Source organism: Aulostomus chinensis, chromosome 19, assembly GCF_037954235.1.
Source record: "Aulostomus chinensis isolate RoL2024-O1b breed Wild chromosome 19, RoL_Achi_v1.0, whole genome shotgun sequence".
Lineage (NCBI taxonomy): Eukaryota > Metazoa > Chordata > Actinopteri > Syngnathiformes > Aulostomidae > Aulostomus > Aulostomus chinensis.
This window is the reverse complement of record NC_141338.1, coordinates 12,544,181-12,571,243: the sequence shown is the minus strand read 5'-3', so window position 1 is coordinate 12,571,243 and position 27,063 is coordinate 12,544,181. Positions and strand designations below refer to the sequence as shown.

Below are 27,063 nucleotides of genomic sequence, written 5' to 3'. Positions count from 1 at the left end.
CGGTGGTTAAAAAAAACAAAAAACAAACGTCTTTCTGAGCTCAATACACCCATTTGTGAGCCCTTAAAAGACAAAATACCCTTTTTGGGGTTTAAGTGCATCCTTAAAGATTACAGACTTTTTTTGGAAGTCAGAGGGCAGCCCTCCTCTCTTGTGAGGAGCCACCCTGGGCCACTGGGGGAAGAGCCACCACCTCCCCGGCTGCCTCGACTCTCGGGCTCTGCGGGGCGCTCAGAGAGAGCCCCTCTGGATGCGAGCGCACTTACCCGCGCAGTGCTCGACGCGGCTCTGCGGGAACCAGCAGCTACACGGTGATCTAACGACCGCCTGTTTTCTCCTGGATGAGCCAGCACACACACACACACATACACACACACACAACACCCCTGCAGCGCCTGTCCAGGTTCGATAAACATGGACTGCAACGAAAGGAGCCTAGCGGAGAGGGAGGGAAGAGAGAACTAGACTGCTAGAAAGAGAGGAACGGAGGCGAACGTCCCCGCGTCGAGTGGCCGCGCAACCTGGACGTGTTACAACAGATATCTGACCTCGACCTCCTCGGACGGTGGGAAAGCGGTGTTTGAGATGGAGATTGCGAGATTTTCTATCATCCAGTCTCCTCCTCTCACACACACGCTGCCGAGGCTGCTGCTCATGTTAGCGTAGGAGTATTTTATTTCGCTGACAGCGCTGGCGAGCCAGTGTTCAAACAACTCCGATCAAGCGGTGGATGGAAGTGTGTGTGGCTGGCTGCTTCACATCAGATCCCCCTCCTCCTCCTCCTCCTCTTCCTCCAGAGATTGTAGGATAAATATCAACATTGTGTTTTTGTTTTCCGTTTTTTTGTTTGTTTGTTTGTTTGTTTTTTCCCTGTGTGGACAGACAGCGTTTCGCATGCAAATGGCGAGAATTTGTCGGGGAAAGTAGTGTTGAAACAAAGAATCCGGACATCAACATTTTTTTGCAAAGGGAATCATATTGGTTGTTTTTTTCTCTTCCCCCTCTGAACAACTAAGGATCAGGCCTATTGAAGTCCTGCTCCATTTTGGCTTTTTTGTGTGTTTGTGGTTTTTTTTTGTTCTTGGTCTCCTTAATCCGTGTCGACATCAACAAACTAAACCCAGCAAAGGTCGGGACCTGAGCTCCACCTGCCTCTATCCTAGATGTGACCTGCTGAATCCCTCTTATCTCTGAAGGTAGGGAGAATCACACCTTTACTGTCCTCATGATGCATTCTGTTGGTTCATTTCCAAACAAATTTAAATCGAAACAAAGAAGTTAGTTGGTGAAGTGCAACCAGAAGCAGAGTGTTTCCACTTCCAGCACCACGGACAGACCCACAGGTTCCTCCAGCCAGCTGAGAGGAATCTACATTTCCTCTCCCCATTTCCCCCAGACATGTATAATTGATTATAGTCCATAAACCCAACATTCAGCACATGTAGAGTGTGTGTCTATCTGGAGGCTAAACTAAACCTGGTAGTGTGTGTGTGTGTGTGTGTGTGTGTGTGTGTGTGTGTGTGTTAGAGAGAGAGAAAGAGAGAGAGAGAGTGGGAGAGATGCTGTGCTTTGAATGACAGGCTCGCCACATGCTGACAAAACAGCATGACTTGCGAGCCACAGCACCTGTCACCAACTGTTAACCACGGTCAAGTCCAGACTGTTTGCTCCAGATATTTTTCAGGTTGGGTGGAAATACATCCGAAGCATCGTTGAAAGGCCATGCTAAACAGTTAAAAATGTCCGAATAATGAAGGTAGGGAGACGTGTGGGATGCAACACGCCCACCCACTGGGTGCTTGTAGAACAGTGAGGGATGAAGTTTGAATAAGGCACAAAAAACTGTTGAAAGCAGCAGCTGTTCTACTCTTTAGATTCGTTAAAAGTAGATGTTTGCTTTCCCTGAGAGCAGGAGGGAATATTGTACATATTTCAGCTCAAAAGAAAATATGTTTTTGACAATATGTAGTACACAAAGCTGTGTTTTTTTTAGTGAATTTGGAGCCTTCCCTTTATTCCAGTTGGAGGTATTGGATTATAGCTGTTGTAAGAATAAGAACGATCCTTAAATCTGTCGGAAGAACTACAAAAGTAATCACTCCTTCACAACAGCGGAGCGGTTTAAAAGTGTAATCACAATTAAAAACAGCACACTTCTCCATCTAAATCATGGATCTGTGTTTCACAATCCAAACGTTGTCTCCATTTGGTGCCTAATCCGCTCAGGAGGAACAATAGTCTTCTTTCTCTATGCTTGTGTATGAGATTGGGTGTCGGTGTCCCTCTGCCTGAACGTCTTTCAGATGTTTAAGTGCATGGTGAGATGCTCCATTCACCGAAAAAGTTTGGAGTACAATCCCACTAATCCTGCATCCAGATGAACGGCAGAGTAAAGAAAGAGTGTGAAGATGCTTCCATAAAGAGGACAAGGGGCCATTTAGAATGTAAATATCAAAAATGTTCCAACTATGGGAGGTTTGAAAGCACTCTTCACCGCTGTCATTAAACTTGCCGAGTCCGTGCTTGTAATGTAATCTGACATTATGCAACCAGGCTCACGGTAGAACTCATTTAAATGCAGAAGTCATAGAAATACGGCAAGAATAACCTGTGGCGTCGTTCTAAAACCTGAATGTTATCTGAAAAACTTGATAGAATGCAGTGACTTGCCTTCAGCCCGCTGCCCATTAAAAATATATGTTTAAAATCATTAAACTCTAAAATGATGTGGATGTTGCATGAGATCCTAAAGGGAGAAGCTTGCAAACGTTGCCTCAGGTTTTTAAAAGGTAGAGCAACCTGTATGTTGCCTCAGATCTAAACTGATCCATCTATGTTTGTCTCGGTGTGTTATTTCAAAAATGTTTTTATTTTGAGCTGCCGGTGGGGGGAGAGAGAACAGAAGGTTGCAAACTAACCCAGAGTGATACCTGTGAGTCGGCTGCTGCAGGGAATTCTGCTGTGTGTCAGTGCTTTCTAAAGTCAAGCCCGCACACTCAGTCGTAGCGTCACAGCTTTATTGGTTTTAAACTCATATATCATATTACCGAAACTCGACCTAAAAGAAGTGTGGAAAGCGAGAACTAAAACTGTGTTGTGTTCTGGAAAGCAATACTCGTGCATGCTGTGTTTTTAGAGAGCCCAGAACAATGAAAGACAAGGCGGGGCTTGTGTTCCCATGGCGACCTTCTCCAATGACCCTCTGAACAACCTTGGCCCCCTGGGAGATCAGTCATAGTCGTGCATGTACACACACACACACGCGCGCGCACACACACGCACACACACACACACACACACACACACACACACACACACCCACGAGTCCCCCCATGGAGCGTGACTATGAGTGACTCTGTGTTTCTGGTCCCTATAGTTGCTGATGCTCCAGCAGCCCCTTCAGCTATTACAGCAGGAGACAGAGTTGAAGGACAAGCAGATGAGTAGGATGGATGCACACATTTCACTGGGAAAAAACAAGAGGAAAGGTGTTGTGAGAAGAATACATCTGAAAAAGAGAGAAAGAAATGGATAAAGAGGAGGAGGCGGAGGGAAGGTTTAAACACTGGCAGAATAGTCTAGAGTAAATGCAATTATAGAGGCAGCACATCTACGTCCGTGCTCAAATAGCCGGCCTAATTACCTTTAAAATGCACTACTAGGAGGGGGAATCATCATAGAGCCACTGTGGGAGAGATAAAGATGAGAGAAGTGGATGGATTGAGACTAGGTGGGGGGGGGGGGGGGATATGGCTGCTCACATGTTAAAAGTCACCACCCGTTTTTTTTCCCTTCCTCCACCCGTCTCCGCTCCCCTCCCCCTCCCTCGGCACCACACTCTGCTCCCCTCGCAGCTACACCCTGACGCGCTCACACATCACGCTTAGATAGAATATTACCCAGCTCCCCCTCATCCTGTGAGTGATTGGAAGCCTCCTCTAAAAGGGTAGAGGGGAGGTGAGGGTTGAGAAGAGCTGAGGAGAAGCTGGTGTCCCCTCCTCCTCCTCTTCCTCCTCCTGAGCCTCCATTCATCTACGATGAATCTTGTGTGTGTTCTAGCAGTGCAAACAAGTACGTTCCACCAAGGTTCATATCTTGGCCATCGGTTATTAAGAGTTTACTCACCAGCGTTATCACTGAGATCTGAAGACAGGATCAGACATGTTGTAAACAACCTACCCAGTTAATCTCAGTTATATAAAAATATAGCTTTAAGTGGTGAAATGAAATGTGATGTTATGATCACCGACTGCATTAAAAACAGTGCAGACGGGCCAGTTTTGATCCTGAAAAAAAAGTCGCAAAGACCACAACGCGTTTAAAATGTAAGGTTTGGGTGATAATTGTGGTCTATCAGCAGTGGCTGTTGTATAATGAAAAGTTAAATAGTCCAAAATCATAGTTTACCTCAAGGTACGACACCCTACAGTAGACCTTTGATCAGTGGATGGAAAAACTATCCAGAAAACCATTTTAGAGTGGAAAAAAATGTCAGACAGATATTAAAAAGTGAAGAGGGTTCAAATTAACAGTCACAGTATATTTGGGTTGTACCTGAACCTTTACAGTTTTCTTCAACTGGGCTTCGGCTGTTCAACGTGATCCTTGAATTATTGATGTATGAATTGCAGACAAGGCGGCACGGTGGTACAGTGGTTAGCACTGTCCCCTCACAGCAAGAAGGTTCTGGGTTTGAGTCCCGGCTCCAGCACAGGATCTTTCTGTGTGAGTCTCCATGTTCTCCCTGTTCCTGTGTGGGTTCTCTCTGGTACTCCAGCTTCCTCCCACAGTCCAAAGACATCAAGAGGGGACGAGGCTGATTGATACTCTAAATTGACCGTAGGTGTGACTGTGAGTGTGAATGGTTGTCTGTCTCTATGTGTTGGTCCTGTGATGGACCGGCGACCCGTCCACCTCTCACCTGAAGGCTGCTGGGATAGGCTCCAGCCCACCCCCACCACCACCACCACCACCCTTAACAGGATGAATAGAAGAAAATGGATGGATGGAATTGCAGACGTGTGAAGTGGGTTATCAGTGATTTGACAGAATATTAAGACGCACATTTTTGTTCTCATAAAACTTTTACAGCCTCTTTTGTTTGTTTTGCTTTAACCCTTAATCTGAGGGCATGTTGACCGCAGAGTTGGGGGGTGGCCAACAGGAACACTTGTTGAAAAGGGTTTTCAAGTGCAAGCTGCAGTTCTTTGGATTTGAAGACACCCCGTTGAGTCGGGGGGCTGCTAGGACGCAACCCTAAATAGACGCTACTAATGCGATATGATTCAGGATGATTGTAACCTGAAGCAACAAAATATAAATAATTCTTTCGTTTTTGGCCTGTTTCACCTGTACAGCCTGCAACATGATGCATATTTTATACATTAAACATAAATACACACAATTCAGTTCTGAGTTTACAATTTGCATATAAGTATAACTGAAAGTACCTCGTTCAAAGAAGCCTATGGCCTTTTCATTGCATATTTCATGGTTTAAAGGTATTTTTTATTCAACTGTTTGTGCTCATTATGGGAGAATTAGCTGTGAAATGTTAAATCCGAGTGGTGCTTTATGGAAAGTAATGAAGCGAAACGCATAAGCCTTCTCTGCCTTAAGAGTTGATCACAACAAAAGGGCACAAAACAGAAAATAGTTTTCCTTTCACAAATTCCTCTCTGCTTGAAGTGCTGCACCTCAAAATCTCTGCCTGGCTTCACTCTTCTATATTAGCACATAGTAAGACAGGAAGAGTTGCTTCAAGTACAAGCAGGCCATAACTTTTAAGCGCAAACCACCCACTCAAATAAGAGAAAAGGCAATGGCAAAAAGTCAGTCTTTAATAGGCCTGTCGTCATAGTAACTAAAGACCCATTCCTACCATTCCACACACTGCCACTTGAGCACTGACCATTAGCACCACCAACCCTGCAAGGATTCCTTCATCTATACGTTCTCAGACATTCGCCGACCTCAAAAGCACCACCTCTGCAACATTTGCTCTCCAGCATTTAGATATTTTATCCTCATTTCTTTCCCAGTGCTTCACTGCTTCTTTTTCTCCCTTCCAACTCCCACTAATCTCGCTCCTCCTTCTTCTTCATTTGTAACTTGGCTCTTTATAATATTCCCACAAACCTTTTTGTCTTCTGTGAGTTTTAACCACATGCATCCATTACGTGCATTAAAAGAGAAAACGATCGGGGCTAACACTGCAAATATTCTCCATCTGAATTTTCTACTGCTGACTCACTTTTCATATCTCTCATAATCATACTTAATATTTCAGAGCAGGATTGTGAATGTTTCTGTAACTGCAAGATAAATCTAGACTAACACACGCGGATGAAACCTGCCAACGAGGATGATTTAAAAAAAAAAAAAACCCACACAATGAAACTGTGAAAAAAAGCAGACCTGATTGACAGCATCGCTGTGAAGGATTTAATACCTCTTTCTGTAAACTGATTTTCTTATTGCGTTATATTATGAGTGAGGTTAAGGTCACAGAATGTCTGTGGTCAGAGTGAAAAGATGCCAGCTCTGAAAGCTGGCAGGGAATTTAAGTGATAACAACTTCCATCCATTCCTGGTGGGAGTTGTTGGAAAAAAAACAACTAGAATTCAAAAGCGAATGTGTTTTGTAGCTGTTATGACAGGCGACAATTGAAGAAAAGCCAGATATCAGCGGCCGCATAATCGTTTCAACGCTGCACAACGCTTCCACACTCTCTCATTTATATGTTGCACTTGATTGTACCAACAAAACAAAACAAAAAAAGCCTTAGAACTGACTTATTGGTTCGATGGTGATATCAGTATCATTTCAATATTGATTATTTGGCCAATATTATGAGAAAAATAACTAAAGATAATGAGCGAATTCGCTGGCAGTGTTGACCTCTGTCAAGCTAGCTCTGAGATTCAGGCGGAAGCTTTTCTTTCAATACATCTTTCTTGCTTCATAACAGAGGAGGCTGTGCTGCAGACATTTTCATCACGCTGCAATGAGCACATACCAATGTATCTTGGAAAGGCCAATATCATCTGATAAAATCATCTGATATATCAGGTTCTACATATGAAAGGTTACGTTTAATTAGTCCGCAGGTTTCAGTTAAACTTTATTAAGTTATAAGACAAAAATACGAAGGATATCTTAATTAAATGAATTAGAAAAAACATGTTTCATGAGCAGAAACATCCTGGCTATGTAGCATAAACTGAAAATAAAAAATAACATCTTAAAGTCAATGTGACCTTCCCTGCGCCTACTGTATATCTGGAGACTCTTCGCTTTATTCAGGTGAACAGTCTTACAAACAAGGTGAACAGCTTGGCAGTTTCACATGTTACTTCTAAAAATGCCATTTGCATTAATCCCATAACTCAGTGACACTCGGTCGTACGCGTTCTCGCAAATTTCCATGTACAAAGGTGCATTAAAAATGTTCAGATCTATTCTCACCGCTGCATGTGTCTGTTCCCTGTAGGAAGTGGGCATGATTGTTGGTTTTGAAATGTTACAAAAACTGTCAGACCACTCAAATCCAACATCATACAGAAATGCGAGGGGGGGGGGGGGTTCAGTGCTTTTCAGCAGTATGACAAAAGCACGCCTGATGACAACAAATGCTGCTGTTTTTCTTATGGAGGTGGTAGTAGATCATTAGAGTCAATCAGCAACGACACTGAAATAATTAATCTCTTATTTTTCCAAAGTCGTGTTTTAAAATAGCGGGATATGGAGGCCGACCAGTGAATTTGAAGAAATCAAGACCAAAGAAGTGTCAAGTTCTATTTTTGAGCAGCAACACAAAGCACAGGTGATGCTGAATTTTCCTGAGGCACTTTTCTTTTTCCACATTTGTGCCACTTTGGGATTTTGGTGACTCATGGTGCTACGAAGCTGGAGTGCAAGGGTAGAAGTGGTGGGTGTTATTGTACTATTATTGAGCCGTATCTTATGCTATACAAGTGCTCATACCTGGTCAGAGAGTCCTTATATGTGCCTGGTGACACTGAAGTGAGAGGTATTAAATCAGTGGATTGAGAAAAATAGCTTTGTTACTGTACACTACAGCTATGTGATAAGTTCATCTGTGCCTCAGATACCGAGAGGCTTCGTCTTCTTCTGAGACTCCCCCGAGTTGCATAATGTCTTGTAAATACTGTACTAGGTTTGCTTGAGAGACTTTGAATATGCAGGGTGACGCATCCTTGTATGCCTCCATCTCCTTGTCAGAGGCAATGTCTTTTGTGGCCCCGCTGTTTCAAAATGATGTTAAAACACAGAGGCCTCGTCGCACTCCCCAAGGCAGCGTACATCAGCTGAATAGACAGAGTGGGACTACTAGAGATTTAGGAGCGAGAGACAAAGACAGCAGAGCAAATGGAAGGAGAGGCTAAACAGACAGAGAATCATCTGCTCGGTACTTTTTTCATGGCTTTTCACCCCAGGAGGTCCTAACTGAGCTTTGACAGTCACAACATGCTGACTTCTTTGACTGAGGCTCCGCAGGGGCAGATTTGGCTGACGCTGAACTTATAAACCAGGTAAAATAAACCGATGACAGGCAGCATATTAATGGACTTATGTACCCCTTTTAGAGTTGGAACAGAAGAAAAAGTGATTTAGAACACTGTATCTGCGTATTGTGGGTTTCTCCACAGCCCCAAATTCAGGAAACCAAATCCAGTGTGTTTCCAACTACTTGTTTGGAGCGAATGTTCCCGGCATGTCAGTATAGGCAATGTCATGTCTGTAACAGAGCAGAGGAAGCCCCAAAAACCAAACAAGCTCTCTGGGTCAAACAAAAATAGAGAGCGATCTGGAGGAATTACTCTCAATTGGACAAGTTAATCGTTTTCTCATTTCAGTTAGCATCGGCCTTGTGGCATCGTATCGGAAGACAAACTTTGGAAATATCTGGAAAGATGCTGGCAGTGTTGACTGAAATGGAGCAAGTGTGCAAATATTTGAAAAACCGAGCCAGGATGAGCTGATTTTCAAACAAGCAACACGCCGCTAAGTGTGTTCACAAATGCACAGAGCCTGTTGGTGGCAACTCCACTGGAAATAAGTCAAAGCTTTGCCCGCTTGCTCGCATCGTGTCCAGTAGGAATCGCTGTGAGAGGCTGGACATGTTTACCGTCTGGTACCATTGATGCTGCTTGTAGAGAATGATCACAAATGCAGGGGACATCAATGCATTACCAAGGGAACAAGTGAAAATTCATTTGTTTCTTATCTGTATTATTTAATTTGAGGGAACATAGCACGTAGTGAGTCTGAGAGAATATATACACATTTTGGTATTTATATATATATGTTTATGTATATATGTATAGATAGATAGACTGAAGATGCTGTATGTGCAGTATTGTGTTCATGCGGCACAAAGCGAAGTTGCTTGATGTGTGTTTGTGTGTGGTTGAGGGGGAGACAGGTATGTCGGAATGAATTGCCTGTGGTATTAAATATTAACTCATGTATTCACACATGGTAAATAGTAATGGAACAACATACCAGTCGTGTCTGGGGCTATTTGTTTGTTGTGACATCGGTACGCACACAAATTAAACATTATCTCTCTATTGTGTCTTCTCCAGTAAACCGGTTGGATCATCATGTTTATTTAAAAGCCCTGATACACAGTGGCTGATTGAAGGTATTTCACTTGCAAATGTCTTTTTGTGGTAAGATTCCTGTACTCACCCGAGGCATCATTGGTTCTTCAACCTAAATTACTCCTTGTCTCCACAAGTGTATCCTGGAATTTATGAACATTTTTGGCTCTCTTTCTGTGTCTAGAAACTGAAATTATCTGCTTGATGGTGTCTGATTTTTGTTTAGCGTGATATTTACTTGTTATTTGGGGCGAAAAATGTAGCTTAAGGCCAATACAATATTTGTCACAGGCTGTTAGAAATCCAGATTTTACCCTTTAAGACCACCTACTTCAATCAGTGGAGTTGCACTGAGGACACTGTTCACCGCTTGCGTCACTCAGTTCCAGAGCTCAGAATTAAGAGTGGAATGAAGTACAGATACTGCAGAAGTATATCATGATACAATTTTGATAAATTGGTGGCAAATATTGCTAGTGGTCCAAAAGTGATTCTCATGTCCTCATGTTACAGTGTAGAATAAAAGCTGTTCATTTTAGATTAAATTTTGGAAAGAATAGGTAGAGGGGTGCGAACAGAGAGATGGGTCAGTTGCAAGGGGATGAACTTCTGCTTCTTACTTCCCCTACTAATAACTTCTCCAATCCATCAGCGCAAAGTTGAAAGGATTGTAATACTTGTCAGCTAAATCCAGCTCTTCCTGAACCTGTCACACACAGACATTTGGTATTATTTGCACAACAGGGGGTAGAGCATGACATGGCAGAGAGGACGTGCAGGAAGTACAGTGTCAGACTGGATAAATGTAATTATATACAATTAATCTGAGATGATTCGAAAATGACAGTTTCTTATTTTAAGCCTTTTTTTTTTTTTAAACAATACTCAGTTATTCCTCTGATAGTTGTTCCCCTTGTCTGGTAAAGACTTCTCTCTGAAGCATTACTGATGTTACTAAATCTAACGTTGCCGTCTCAGCAATTAATACAAAACTCACTTGTTTGTTCAGACACATCATAGTAATTGGAACTGGAATAGTTTTAAACTGGCATCTCTTGGGCACCAGTAAAGGTTGGAGGAACAGTTATCATAACCAGCAACTCCCCAATGTATGTTTAAGCACGTACATTTTGATTGAAGATGCACTTGAAAATGTATGAAGTGAACTTTTAAGGCTTTTGAATGCATCTTAAACCACAAGAGCGTCTAACAAATGCTTCTTAAGACAAGTTTAGATGAAAGATGAAATGGGAAAAGGTAAAGCAGCAGCAGATTTTTTGCAAGTAGTCAGATTTCCATCAGTGTATTTTGAATCCAAAAAAAATGGTGTTCTTGCTTGAAGTGGTATTTGCCTTTTCCTTCACAATAATTTGCATTCGCTTCAAACCAGATGATGGGAAAAACGCATGGCCTGCCTTTCTTTTTTTGCAACATATGCACAGTTCAATTTGAATTTGCTTGAAAATGAACTGGAAAGGAAATTAGCGATTGGAATGTTTCAAATAGTTCGGTGAAGTGAAAAAGACAAACACAGAACTTGTGCGCCTCATCTGAAGTGTTTTGATATATTATCGCATGACCCAGTTAAATGTAGTTCGCTTGCTATGATCCAAACCAGATGATGAGTTCATAAACTTCTCAACTTGGCTCAGCTCACAGGTCAGATGGACCAGTAAATACAGGTAACAGCTTCTATTACTTTCTACAATGTAAGCTGCAACACTTTTGGTGTCCTGCCCTATCCAAACATGTAAAGCATACTTGGTTACAGCAGCCCTTCATCTCAGAGATCACCTTGAGTTGGGTCGGGTCGAGTTTGGATCAGATTCAGAATCGTTCCATTGGCTGATAACACAGGAGCAGCTTGTCTTTGATTGAAACATTTACAAGTTCGATATCCAAAAAAATAGCAGTTTGTTTTTTCTCTAAAGAATGTTTAAAGACAATTTTCAACGAATATTATTTCAAATCTTACAATTGTAAGATATTGTAACAACTTGCGGTAGAATTCTGCAATATCTCCTCAAAAGTAGGAGGGAAACCCTGCAAAGGCCTGACAGATATACTGTGGTGTGTATCATGGATGGGAACGAAGGGCAATCACACTGTGCTGCTTCAGTGCATGCGTATAAAGTTACAGTGGAACATCTTACATCAGCAGTCAAGTTGTACCCGGAGAACAACCAAGCAAGGTCATTTAGATGGATGGGAGACATCTACTGAGCTGTATAATTAAATGTAGACTCCCCCAGGTCACCATTACGTTTGTTCAGATGTCCTCACAGTGCTAGCTCGGAGACATTCTTAAGATGCATCATTAATTCATGATTTATCACTCGCAGAACGGGACTGAATCTAAAAGAAAAGACATGAAAGAGGGAAGAAAAATATGCGAGGCTCACCTTCTTATTGGCCAGCATCCTTTGGGATTCTCGGGGTTCCTGCTTCAAGGTCAGAGTTGTGGATGAACCAAGGTGGCTAGTAGGTTTTCAGCAGGGGGGCGAGCTTCACCCGAGGCCAGCTGAGTATTGTCATTACACTAGGAGGTGACTGCAGGGACACAAAGCATCTGTGGCTAAAGGTAATTTTGTGCGGCTGGTGAAATTTTACGCTGGGACTGAACCAGGTGTCTGAGAGGGAGAATCAAGTGATGCTGTAAGCAAGGTCGCTCAGTCAGCGGTCTGTATATTTCTCTTTGAATACACGTGATCGCCATGGAGATGAAACGGTCATCGCGCCATAGCAGAAAGTAATTTATCATCTGTATCATATCAGGCTTTGGTGAAATTCTGAGCCCCATGTCATGTCTTCTCAGATTATTCCTCATTCAATCTGGAATGCTGAGCGCATTTTTTTTTAAACAACGGAAAAAAGAATAATTTAGAAAAAGAAAAATTTCACATTCATTTAAAAAATTACTGTAAGCTGCATAAATAGGAAAAGACTAGAAGCAGCGTTGTGGTGACTGGAGGTAATTGAGAGGTTCATTGATTTGCAGGAAGGCAGAATTTCATATTGTCAATTTTCTCCCCAAAATGCAATATTTACCCTATTGGTACATTACAGTATTTATATATATTTTATTTATCAGGGGATAGGGTTATGAATCATGAAAGTTTTAGTCCTTGCATTTTCTCTGCAATTTTGTTTTTGTAGGATTTTTTGGGGGGGTATAATTACTTTAGCTGATTTAAATATGCTCAGGGTTAAATTTTACTGTCCTGGAACCAATGTTTGACAATCATCGCAGTTTTAAATCGGTACCGCCCCACTGTTAATGGGAATTGCAACGGAAGAGAAATGTGGAGCTAACTGGTGATGTTCAAATTGCTTCATGCAGCAATACTTTATTAGCATTTGGGTTTTTCTTTCTAATGAGAAGACTTAAGATGGATGTGACTCTTTGCTGTGGAGCTCAAGAGACAATATGTTTAGCATACAGATGAAGCGCGACTATGCAGCCTGGTTCTCATAAAGGTTTCCTTCTCTACACCTCTAAGTCTCATTCATTATCACATGTGGTTTAATCCATACATACACACAGTAATCCGAGGTTTTAAAGGGGGGTTACATGCTGTTACTGTTTAATGGTGAACAACAGCTGAGCAAACTGATCTTTCGGAGACTTTTCATTTGTGTCAGTGTTTTCTCCTGCACAGTTCAGGTATTGGTCAATTAAAAGGCCTACTGTTAGTGTCCCAGCGTACAATAACCAATAGAATTGATTTATTGATGGATGTATATCAGGCTTAGGAACAATAGGTGGCCCCCTTGTGGCCGCTTGCAGTCCATCCATCCATCCATCCATCCATCCATCCATCCATCCATCCATTCATTTTCTACCGCTTATCCTGTTAAGGGTCCCAGGGGGGGATGATGCCACCATGATGATACCTAATTGACTGTGCTGTTCCACTTCCTGATTCTAACTAGATCTAGGTGTGTTGGTCCATTTCAGTCAGACGAACACCTTGAGATGTACTGTACTTTAAAAGTCCAGTTTTAGTTGGACGAACACAATAAATCAACTTCTCCTATCATCATGGAAACATATCACGTTCACAGCTGCCTCTGATCTTCATGCTAAGACAAGCAAACCAACTCCTGGTCTTAGTTCCACACACAAACATAAGTGATCTCATCCAAATCTGCATCTCCTGAAATGTTTAACTGTTAGATGCAGGTGTTTTACCAGCATGACAGACTGTGCTCTAATTAAGCATTATTAGAGTGTATTAAATGGAGTGGTGCTTCATTAGCTTCATGGCTGCATACACAGCATGTGTCACCCATCACTATATATCAGTGAAGCCCTAAAAAATGAAACCGACTGTAGGTGGAGACGATTATATTGTCAAGTGCTAATTGAATACTGACTGATTGCAGGGTTTATGAGAAGAATCAAAGACAAAGCGCCGTAATCAAACAGATTTTGTTGATGGACACGTTCTAGATTATTATCAAAGTGTCAGGGACAGAAAATTCTAGCACCCTGAAAGAATGAAATACATGAAAAATACAATTTTAGAAACTTATGGCTTGTGTGATTTCCTTGGAGAACCATTCCTGTGTCTAGGCATTGTGTGTGAAATCATACTTTGACAGCTACAGTTGTAATCAAGCCTATCCCATTGTTCTCAGTGCGTGTTATTGTCTTGAATCCACCTCCTACTGTGTACTTCAGCCCCATTCAAGTGAAAGCCTGTCAACAGCCATTATTCCCAGCAAGACCTCTGCTGTGATCTCTGCCATGTTTCATCAAAGCATGGCAATTTATTCCAAAGCCCACTGTCTGAGCATGTTAGCGAGTACTAAAATTATTGCATGTGAGTGTGTGCCGGCTGCTATTCTTCTTTGGTCCCACAACCTCTTGTCATTCTGGGGGACAAATACCAGCTAAAGAAGCTGAGCAGACAGGTTTTTCTTTCTCCAGCACTATTTCACAATGAAGTTGAAGTGTTCGCGTGTGCATGTTTGTGGTTAAATAATTAACACTGTTCATTGCCATGCTGCAACACATCCTTCACACACTGATCTGATTAAGGGAACCCCAGGAGATGCACACTGCCTGCCTTCTCTGCAAAATGACTAATGCTATATGGGGTTAAAACCACGCATGTGTGTGCGTATGTGTGTGTTGCTGTGTGTGCGCGTGTGTGTGTGCGTGCGTGTGTGTGTTTTACATGAGTAATGGCTTTACCTGTGTCATCTCATTAGTGTTTGTATGCTGAAGCTTTCAGTTTGTCTTTTGTGAATTTGTTTATTTTGCAATTCGTTTGTGTTTTTTTGCAATTCAGTAACTTGTAGGCTTGGTATAAATGCTAAATTAGGATGTTTCTGTTGTGCACTAAGTGTGTGTTTTGTGTGTGCTATTGCTGTGTGTGTGGTCAGAGGTTAAGGAGTGAGTTTGCTCTTTAACAGAAAGAGCTCGATACCGTCTCTGAAAATACTGCTCATAACATCTGCTCATATAAAGATATATAAGAATATTTTACATTTTAAGGCTGTGAATCATTTGGAAAAAAATCAAATTAATTTTCTTTGGGATAAATATGTAAATACATTCGGACTAAATGAACATTTACCTCGAAAAAAATGATGCACTTCTTAAGGTGAACCATTGTTGGAAACCTGAACAAAATATGTAAGGTTTATTCAATATATTTTGATGCTGAAATGTTACATATTATGTCTTCAAAGCAGCGTCAGTTTAGCTTAGTTTGCCACTTGGAGGCAGTGGAACAAGCTGTAAAAACAACAATTACATTTTATCATCTTACAAAATACTGTGATAAAAATAGTGGCATCATTTTTTGTTGCCAAGCTGCACATCCAGCAGAGGAACATGAGCACTGATGTGGACTTTCCATATTCATTCACCTTCGGAAACCGACACCTTAAAGGAAAAAACTTGGTTCTTAGCACACCTTCTAGCTGCTAATTTACTCTCCTGTTGGGTTCTTGGACCTTGCCTGTACCAATATCATGGCAATCCATCAAATAGTTGAGACATTTCAATCTGGAAAGTGGGGGTCATATTGTCTGGCATTTCCATATAAAGAGCTGCTGCTAGCATGGCAAAAAAATATTGATTAGTTCAGCTTGAAGCTTGTCATTATCAGACTTTCTTAATATCATGCAACTTCATTGTTTTTTTGTGGGGGGTTGTTCCCTGCTGAGGCCCAAAAATCTCTGCATTTACTAGCATTGAACTCCAATCCTTCAAAGTTAAATGTCCGTGTTCTTGTTGTTCCTTCATATTGATTTGGTTGGTGGACTGCTTGGCCTGCAGATTGGATTAGAGTCCAGCTGTATTAGAGCCCAAGGGCGGAGTAGCTGCGTTGTGTTTGTGGACAGTGCTTCAGTAGAGACAGTCTGATCCATCCTAACGTTATAGAGCATCTCTGGAGAGACATATCACGACAAAAGCTAACATGGTTTGGACAAGTTCCCCACTCAGGAATTTAACATGATTTAGAGGTGAGAAGGTCAGACCTGTCAGTTATTAGGTCAATAGTACACACTCTAATCTTAGAGTAAAGTGTGTGTGAGTGGACAGATGGATGGTGTATGTCATTAAGGCAGGTCATAAAAGTTTAAACAGGAACAAAGTCAATGTAAATTGTATACGAAGCAGGAAATAACATAAAAGATCGTTTTATGCACCACATAATGCGCCATCAAGTATTGATGAGTATAATAACATGAGTATAATATTGATTGAGTATTGATACATCTTCACCAGTATTTCTATTTCTGCGCCGGACCCATGTCACAGATCTTGACAATGTAGGCCCATTCGCCTGTTTGCCTGCTGCTGATAATGGCTTGAACCATTGAGTCATAGCTTAGCAACAAGCCTGCTGGTCTATTTTTGGTTTCAGGCAATTATTCACAATGCAGTGTGATGGTGTGGGGCTTTGACACTTCCATACTGTGGCTGTAATGAAGGGGAAAAGGTCTGAACCCACATCTGTCAAGTATCTGCAGGGTTTACTCCAAATATGTAAGTGTGTTAAAACAAACTAAGACCTGATTTACAACTTTTTTTTCAATAAACTGTTTATTGGAAACTGTAGTATTCTTTAACATCAGTGACCTTGGCGGTAGTGCAGTACAGTTGAGACCACTCAAAGGAACAGCATATCAGCAACAGGTGCATTCATGAAAAACACAAATATCAAAGCTACAACATGAGTTAGCAACAACAAATTGGGACGCGTGAAAGGAAAGGAAACATTCTGGGTCATTAATAAGCAGAATGTGTGGTCTGGAACACCGCTGAGCTGTCTTTATATTTCAACACAGGAGGGAGATTGGACAGGAGTCCAAATGCTCTCCGGCGTACGAGAGGTGACACTCCAAAATGGAGGGTTCGCTAGGTTTAACATACAGCAAGTCAGTGAACAAGCAACAGTCAGAAGACAAGCAGCACGTTTTCATTGTCCGTGCTACCTTGTTATATATATGGAAACTCCACCACTCCATCCACAGGAGTTCGCTAGCTTGCTGGTATGTCGCATTGTTACTGAGAAATTAACTACGGTTACATTTGCAGGGTCATTGTCACAAATGATTCATGTATTTTATATTTTCCACTGCCATCGAAGTTCAGCTATTATGAGGTAGCTATGCTAAGTTCAGCAGAAATGGTTGATTTCACATTCGTTTCTGTTGCTAGTTGATTTTGTATTGGCAGAACGGTTGTGGATATACATTCAGTTTGAGCAATTTTGGCCACCGTACAAAAGAACAAAAGTAACCTTTAAGACATTCGGCGAAAGATCACGGCTTAAGTTTCACATTTCAGTTCAGAGTTCATTTTGTGTTAATGTTTCATCATGTATATAAATAAAATGTACAAATTCAGGAAAACAAGGGAGCTTATTCTTAATCAAATGAAATATAGTTGGAACATTGGAGAGCCTGGCAGTTGCTACTGTAAATTGACTATATTATGATGTTTATTTGAAGGATGAGTGAGTGATGATGTCATCAATGACAGGTAGAGTATAGTTTTTAATAGTACCCATACTTAAGTCCTACACTATAAAGCACTTCACACATGTAATATTAAGTATAAATACTACCACCACAGAGTGTCGTCACAAGCTATACCTGATTATACAAGTAACATTGCTCGTCCTGCACAGGTGAATTAGGGTGGAGTGTTGTTACGTAGACCTGGATGAACCACTGACCATCTGTTCCTTGGTAAAAGAATAAATTCCATGACAATTTGTGATTTGATATGAGATTTTTAACATGAAAGTGTTAAGAACTCATAGACGTAACTTAAGTCCAGTTTAAGTCTCCCTCTTCTGGCAATTCAGCTACTTTAGTCTAAAAACAGGTAATTAAAGGAGAGCATTGATCGAATAACAGAAGTCAACCATCTCCCTTCAAGTCTTAATAGAACTGCTTTGCTCACTTCAGACATTCAAGCAGGCCAAAGTGCAATCACATAGACTCTGCTGGTCCTGATGAATAGGAGCTCAAAACTCAGGGTCAATATCTCCATTTGTCTTCAGTATGACCCCTGATTTAAGGTCAGAGTTCAAAGGTCACCCAGTTGGATGCTTCCAGCTCATTGATTCCATAAAGGTGATGATGTCTGTCTTTGACTGCTTTGCTCTGCAAAACGCAAACAATATTTTTGTGCGAATTCTACTTTCATGTTACTATGTAGTCGGTCTTTCGACGTGGTGATCAGTGAGTGTAATGTGAAAATGTACGACTCTGCAGACTAGACAGACCTCTAAAATGACCAAAATACTTAAATATCAACTGCATCCCTGATAGTTGATGGAGCAGGAACTCCCACTCCTTTATGTACAGTACCATCTTTTCGCAGTATTGGTGTACATTGCATTATCTGATGCAGTTCAATGCAAATTTTATAGTAAGCAAGGGATACAGTGACCCATAAATCACTAACAGCTGTGACACTAAGAGCTCCTGCGTTCAGTCTCTGTGGAGTGTGTAGGGTACATTTGATTCTGTCTTTTAAACCGAATAAGTTCTGAAAACCTTCTGTTTGCATTTTTTCAGTCCTTTAATATTTCATATATGTTTTTGTGTGAGCTTTATTTTGTTGTGACGGGGTTGATATTCACAAAAATGCCAGATTTAAATGTTGATTCATCCAAATACTCTGGCTTAATTATTTGGAAACTGATTGATTGATACAGCCAGGAATTTTGGCTCCCTAAGTCGTTTTTCAAGTATAATACTAGAAAGCTACTAAGAGACTTGACTGCTCGAACATTATATATAATACTGCATGAAATATAATACATGCTTAAAGTAAATACTTCTTTCATCACTCTGGGATGTGTTAGAGCAACTATTTTAAATATTTGACACACAAAATTAGTTGCTCTGCCTTTCGTAAGATATTTTAATGATATTATGCAAAATTGAATTCTCTCCTTCCTGCCTGTCCTGTTTCCTGAGACAGTTTACTCGCTGAGATTGAGAGGAAACAAAGTGAGTGCCCACTGGTAGCCTCAGATGAATTCTGACAAGCTTATTGTGCCAGGAGTTTATTTTTGATGCTTCAAAAAAAAAAAAAAAAAATCTCCTACCAGGCCCAACAGGTACTTAAAGGTTCTTCAGGGGGTACAGCAGGGTGTCTAATAATCAGAAAGTCCCTGTTTTGATCCCTGGCTCTATTTGAGCGGTTGGTGGTGAGAGGACAACAAAAGTAAGATGTAAATGAGTCCATTTATCATTTAATTTATCCTTATCATGCTGAACAACCCTGCTTTTCCTTTCATTGTATGCATTGTATCGGTTGGTGCTTTCCCGTTTCAAGTAAGCATTTTGCTATTCAGCTGCACATAACAATACAAAATAAAAACCTGAGAGCTTGATGAAAGACCTTTGCTCCTTTAAAAAAAAAAAAGCTGAACTCAGCAGGCTTCGTGCTGCGTGGAGGCAGAATGAACATAAACGAGTCCATCCATTCGTCTTTAAATGTTCAGTTCTCACTGTACCTTTCTCCTCTTCGAGCACGCTATCCTTCTCTTGCACCACGAACTGAATGAATTGTCTTCCCTCCCCCCTCTCAACTGACGCGCACTTTTTCCTTCTGTCAATCGCAGTGTTAAGTCTGCAGCGTAAGCGCGCCAGTCCCACAGAGCTCTTGCTGCATAGCGCAGGCGTCAGCTAACGTGACTGGTATTATAATATTGAAACATAAACACAGCCTACCACAAATGTGTAGTTTATTTAATGTGTTTAACGTTTTTAGAAACATAAGCTGTTAAAATCACTTGGTCACGACTTTTTATTCATTATTATGATCATTATCATTATTATTATCATTATTTATTTATTTTTTTTACAATTTGTCTGGGTCCGGAGGTGACGTCTGTTGGGTCTGGATGCGGACCACGATCCACCTATCGGCGACCGCTGCTCTAGCTAAATGCTTGACACTCCTTTTCTTCTCAGTGGAAAATGCCAACAGTTTTGACAGCTCTGTGGTTGGTCTGGTTAGGTTTAGACACAAAAACCACCTGGTCAGTGTCAGGGAAAGTTAATGGTTTGGGTGTAAATAGAAAGAAATGGCTGATAAAAGCACCCTGTTTTGTCACCAAAAAACACAGCTGAAAGATTTCCAGATATCTTGCCTCAGGGTCATGACTACATGGGTTTAACATGAATTACAGCGTGTTACTTTTGTAGGAATAACAACAGCCTGACAATCTCTCTCATCCAGTTTCCTGTACTTTTCCTCATGTACCCTCTGTTTGTTTCATCTTTCTCTTCCACCCTGTGATCCCCCTAAATCGTTTTCCCTCTTCATTTCATACCCATTCATCATATCTCTTTCCATCCCTGTTACTCATCTTGACATCATCTCTTTTCTCTCGCTTGCTTCGCGTCAAATCGCTGCTCACTCCATCTGTTTCTGTTGCCTGATCCGTCACATCGACTCTCCCACCATCCAGTTAGCTCTTTTCCCCGTCATCGCTGTGTCTCATTTTTTTTTGCAAGGGCCCTGCTGCTGAATATAGTTTTACTTACCTCCCTCATACACTTCTTTTTTTAAATGCCTTCTAGTCCATCTATATTATGAGCAGCATTTGCTGGGTGATTCTATTACAAGTCTCTTAACAGCTGGATAATTCAATAAGCATCAGTGAAATGACACACAGTTATTAGCTACTTAACGAAGCTACTGTACCGATGAAGTGTGTGTTTTCTCTTCCTCCATTTTCTCCGTCACTCACTTCCTACTCTCTTCTTCTCCACCTTTCTTTTCTTTCTCCGTGGAGGCTGTTGATGGAGAGCCATTCGAATGACAGCCGGGACAGTGGTCATCACTGGTGGAATTCTTGCTACAGTTATATTACTCCTCATCATCGCAGTACTGTGCTACTGCAGGCTGCAGGTGAGGCTGCAACTACCACATTCATTATTACCCCCCCCCCCCCCCACCCTCCCCGAAAGGTTACGGAGCCACAGGTAAGAGATGTTCCTCCTCGTCAACCCACTTTTTTGGGAGTCACAAAATTGTGTTTAAATAAATACTAAGTAAAAGTAAGTGGAGTTTATTGTCCGAAAATGTGTGTGTGTCAGTTTTCAATCTATACTTGTGCTGCTTTACACAACCAGTTAACAAATGCCACAGGATCAGTGCTGTCACACCCAACATTAAGGCTGACCTTTATCTGTTATTGCCATTATTATTAATGTGCTTGTCTTATTTAAAGATGCTAATCTAATATTGCTAATGTTAAGATTGCTAACACTCAAAAACTGGACAGTCACTCCCTTTCAGCACGGGTGCCGATCATCTACATGTCATATAGGAGTCTGTAATTCAGACCGAATGAAACATTTTGAAGCCTTTAAGAAATCTCGTGGTTTATGTTTTACGTTAAATTCATCATTGGTTTCAGTATTTTCAAGTTTTTGTGTTATAGTGGAGATAAGACCCAGATGCAGAGGCGAGCAGGAGATCTGGAACTCAATAAGTATTTACTGAAATACAAAATAATGTAATGCAAACAAAGTAAATTATCAATTAAACAGATTGGTGAAGAAACCAGGCACGAGGAGCAAAGAGGAGGATGAACAACAGAGGATACAAATCTGTTCTCAGATACAAAATCTCAGTCAGAACAGTAGGGCAGCGAAGACGCTGACTGATAAGAAACACCAGAGGACCGCAGCTGGGGCTGACCTGGACCGATGAGCTGAGGAGACATAGGTGATCACCGAAAAAAAGGAGGAAAAACTGACAAAGACAGGAAGTGAGGGAAATGGGACACAATAAGAAATGCAAAACAGAAATAGTTCAAACAGAAATAAAAAACAGAGTCAGTTGCTAAAGATGAAAGTGAAAACATGACACAAAACTATCAAATATGATGAAAACCCAACCTTTAGCATGCTGACATGGCTGTAGACTGTTGTCACCTGATTAATCCTCCTAACATGCTACAGTTTGGTGTTATTAGAGCTCCTACAGACAGTTTCCACCCCCCCACACCCTACCCCCAAACACGCATCCCCATCCCCTTGCCCCCAGCCCGGTGTCACAAAAGCAACCAAATCCTTTTTTAGCCCTAGGGCGTCAATAAAAAGCATGGGGGGAAAAAGCATGAAAATTGTCACAGTTTTATCTTGAATTTGCAAACAGGCGGAGCTATTGTAGCGATGGGTGTTGTATAAAACATAGTTTGAGTAGCATTATTGCTTCACACTCTGTACTTAGGTTAGTTAGCAGTAACTACAGGGGTTTGCTTCATGTGCAGCAACGTTTGAAGTCCTGAGTCTCTTAGTTCACTGAATTTATTATTGAGACATTATGAGAGCAGAGAATCTGGATTGAAAGCTACTGCTACCTGCCTGGCTACTGAAAAATAGTAACAACAAAAGAGACTAACAAGACCAATTTACGCTAGAAATCCTCATGTCAGTGCTATGATAAAGGCAGAGAAAATGTTCAGTAGACAGCTTGGGTTACTTGCTAATTCAGTAGCACACCGGCTGACTAACTATTTAGAAGATCTTCAATTCCATTAGCTCTTTCCATCGGCTAAATTCCCATCCAAGATTCACTTCTGTTTCTCCTGTTACTCTCTTCCTCTTCGCTGGCGTTGCCTGCTTTGCCAGTGGGCTTTTTTCCCCCCATCTATTTTTCACTATCAGAATATCTGTGGGTCCTCAATTAACCACTCCTCCTACCACAGATAGCTAACTTCTTCTCCTGCAGATATATCCAGGGTCCGCTGTTTGATGTGCTAAAGTGGGATTTGAGGAACTAATCTGAATGTGGACGGTGTCTTGTACTCCACATTTACTGGAAGCAAAAATCCATTTTAATGTAACGTTTGTGCTAACATTGTTAAAATAGCACCAGATACTATTGCCTGAGCCTGATGGGAACACCTTCATCAATGTAGATGTTTGATTAATAGGACAAAATAGGGGGAAAAAAACTGACCAGAAGGTATTTCAAGTCGTAGATTAAAAGTGGCAAAGAGAATGTGTAGATCAGACGTCATGGAAACCCCCCCAGTAGTTTTATGTGAACCTCATTCAGTGTGGGACAAAGTGCTGGAGCTGAGTGCAGTGAGGCAATGGTATAGAAAATAAGATTGTTATAGTGTGATCGCTGTAGAACTGTGAGGAATGAAACCGTATCTGCGCTCAAGAGAAGAATATGTTTTCATTTCATACTGCAAGCAAGAAATGAACATGTCTTGGAACTTGGCTTTCATCAGCACTTGTGCCTGCATGCCTCCAGTCTCTCTACTCTCCAAAACAAACCATCCGTTTGATCCTTTGTACTGGATTCACTTACGTTAGATGTTTAATGGTCTTGAGTTTAATTTCCACCCAAGCGGTTCATATCTTTTTTAAGAAGGCCTCATGCTGTTTGGTGTTTCATGCTCAGATGTACAGATCCCTGTTCTTGGCCCGGCACTTTTGTGATATGTGTGAACAAAATGAAATCAAGTAACAAGAAGTGTTTGGGGTTTTCATGCTTGACAAACCTCAGTCACGTCTGAATATCACATTAACGGCACCAGCAAGGAACGATACTGCCATTTGTGGATTACCATTGCAGCATGACAATTTGTTTCTGTTTTATAAATACATAAAACTATATTGCTAAAACATTTATGTTATCACTGCACAATGTAATAATAAGTTAAATGTTCTCTTGTATTTTTGTCTTTTTTGTCTACTTCACTTTCATGCCTTTGTGTCTCTTCACCTGTCCTCCCTTCCTCTTCCGCTTCCTCATCTTCTCTCCCCATTTTGCTTCGCCCTCCTCCCTCATCCCCTTCCAGTATTATTGCTGTAAGAAGGAAGAGTCCGAGTCGGAGGAGGAGGAGCCAGACTTTGCTGTAACATCCCGCCTCCCACCAGTCCACTCCAACCACAATATTGTGGCGGCCACGGCCGCCGCCTCTTCCATTCCAAATGGCCCCGCCCTTTTCTCCACCCCTCCGTTGGCCAGGAAACTGACCCGCTCACAGACCTTCTGTCCATCCTGCACACACTATGAGCTACCTTTCTACCTCCAGCCCCCTCAGCCGCAGATCCACAATCAACCAGATGGGTTGAGGAACGGAGGTGACCGGATCAGCTACCGCAGCGTCCAGCAGCAGGATCTGGACCTGCCAGTGCCTGTGAACATTTCAAACTACCGCAAACCAAACCTGGCACGCTCAGTCACCATGAGGGACATGTTCACACGCAGCTGTAGTATCAGCACGGATGTTTAGCTGGTCCAGGACCTATGCCTGATGTATGCTTTACAAGACTTGGATGGCCTAGTCTGGACTGGATTTGAGTCAGACTATGTTTATGTCATCATCGACCCCATTTAGTCCAGTCTGGTTTGGTCTGATCTAGTCTGGTCTCAATCTACTGATCATCTCTTGTAGGTAGGAGGACTCAAATGGCTCTCAGGACCGGATTTTCAAAGGTACTATGCTCAGGTGCAAGACCTTACAATTTGGCCAGGATAGAGTTTAAACCTTTAAACTCTACATTGAAATATTTAATAGTTTAAAAGTCGAAAGTGTTTAAAAGTATGAAATGGTCAATAATGTGAACAGTTCTTTTTTTTAAACGGTAAGAACTGACTTTAAGGTTTGACTAAAAAAAAACAAATTGTGATGCCCGTCTTCTACCCAGAGCATGAAAGATAGAAAGATTTCCTCCATGACAAAGTGACATAATCGGCTGGGATTTTCTCTCCGCCATAGCTGCTATAAACAAAATATGATTAGGACCAGTCCAGTGTCTCCCTCTCCTATGATGGGATGATCTGTCTGCTCCTCCGTCCACAGATTATAGAGATTATGAAATATCATCCACCACCAGTGGACAGAGAAGCTGGGGGGACGGCATGTTATTGCTCTCACCCATTTTTAGATAGATTTTATTTCATAATATTTTAAAGGGCTCACAGAATTTGGAAATCCTTATTTGTTTTCCACATCTTTTCATAGAGGTCTCTAGTTTCACAGGTGGCTGGTTTCTCTGAGTCTACAGGTCGACCTCTGTGGTCTTACAGGCGGGAAGGACGAGGTGCCAAAGGGGCTGGATTCTAACATTTGTGTTTCTTTGTGTGACTGTGAATACCAGAATTATTATCCTATACAATTAAAGACACACATGTACTGAACCCAGTGGTGGTTTGCAATAACATTTTAAACATTTTATTGTTGAAGTTGATGGGATTGTATTAGTTTTTACCCTCAATTCATGTTAATAGAAGAATGACCAGACCAGATGATAACGGTGACAAACTCTGGTCTGTAGCTTCTTCTTTTTAAAAAGTACCAATTATTATTATTATTATTATTATTATTATTATTATTATTATTATTATTATTATTATTATAAATGCAGCTCATTTTGTAGATGGCAACACAAGCAAAACATTTTTCATTTATGGACAGTTCACAGGATTCCTTATGTGATCTGTTGATCTATGGATTCATGGGATAAAGATGATTTCACCTTTGAAGGCACATCTATAAATATTTAACAGGCCATACACTACAGTCGCTCTCTTCTCTCTCAACTCATCGGACTGAGGACATCTGTACTCGCTCTGAGGTACTCAGAGTTCCATCTTGGGATTGTTTTCATTTTCCGTGCTTGGCTGACTGGCCAAGCTGGAGGGCTGGTATTCTGACTGAGACAAAAGTGGCTGAAATTTTATGGACACAAGACATATGTGTAATGAGTGAGATTATTTACTGCTTTATTTCTAAAGAGGAAAACATCTGAGGTCGCTCGAGGGGTTTGAAGTTGACTGGACCCCCCCACCCCCCCCCCACCCCTTCCCCCACTCCAGCCCACCCTCCTCTCTCAAAATGGATAGTAAATGCTGTTGTACCTCCTCTCTATCTCTATCTCTCTCTGTTGATTTTGTCAGCGATCATGCTCATTTATTTTCCCAACGGGTGAAACTTTGAGTGATTGACATGTGCTTTCTTGCAAATACACCAGGACATATTTCACACGCGCACACACACACACACACACACACACACACACACACACACACACACACACACTTACAGACACATTGAAGTCACATTTGACGTAGACTTTGGTTTTCTTGAGACTAATCCCTAAAATACACTTGGTCCTTTCGGGATGCAGAAGGAAATGATCACTGCAATCAATAGGAGCAGCTACATTGACCATGTTAGTTGCAGGAAGAAAGCGATTTATGGATTGCTATTTTTTTCAGAGCAGGTCTGTCTTTTTTATTGCTGGACAATGCAGTTCTCCGGGCGAATATCGAAGGAGAGCACCTGATCATGTTTGTGGAAAACACTGGTGATGAAAACAGCAGAACACTAGTATTCGCCTCAGAAAATCCTCAAAACACATGTCTGGAGACCACAGATGTCTTGCAGGTGTAGCAGGTTAAAACAAAAAAACAACAAAAAAACCCTAAATGCTATGCCTCATTGACGTCATGCATCACTGATGGCCCCACTGTATTTAGGCATAACAACTGCTTGCCCAATCCTAAATTTAATCTTAAATGCTATCAAAAAAGCTGTGTCTTTACTTTGGGGACAGTGCTCTGTTCTCCATTTATCTAGTGTTTAGTCTGTGTCTCCAAAAGTGGATTAAATCATTGCTAAACACACACACACACACACACACACACACACACACACACACACACACACACACACACACACAGTGCTACGCTTTCTTTTTTTGAAACTGAAACTATTTGACGGTTGCACAGGAAACTTAGTGCCATAAAGAATAATGAGACAAATATTATTCTTATTCTTATAATTACTACAGGTGTATACTCAAATGCAGTGTTGCTTTTACCTTGAGGTATTTTAATTCTTTGTTTTATTTTAGGATCCAGCTGTTTTTTCAGATTCAGTACAGTACAACAGAAATGTTTCTGTCCTT

At 41.4% G+C, this 27,063-nt stretch overlaps 1 protein-coding gene across 1 annotated transcript; it reads left to right on the top strand.

The window, feature by feature from the left end:
- Positions 1-188: 188 nt before the first annotated feature.
- LOC147244123 (protein FAM163B-like) lies at positions 189-26,833 on the top strand. The gene is made up of 3 exons (XM_086188039.1): positions 189-1,196; positions 20,916-21,031; positions 23,946-26,833. The coding sequence occupies exons 2-3, from the start codon at positions 20,939-20,941 to the stop codon at positions 24,381-24,383; spliced, it is 531 nt and encodes a 176-aa protein (XP_086044165.1). The 5' UTR covers positions 189-1,196; positions 20,916-20,938; the 3' UTR covers positions 24,384-26,833.
- Positions 26,834-27,063: the final 230 nt, after the last annotated feature.

Excerpts from the sequence above, each read along its gene's own strand:
- LOC147244123 (XM_086188039.1), top strand. The coding sequence starts at position 20,939 with ATGACAGCCGGGACAGTGGTCATCACTGGTGGAATTCTTGCTACAGTT. Across the intron at positions 21,032-23,945 it reads TGTGCTACTGCAGGCTGCAG|TATTATTGCTGTAAGAAGGA; the intron begins GTGAGGCTGCAA and ends ATCCCCTTCCAG.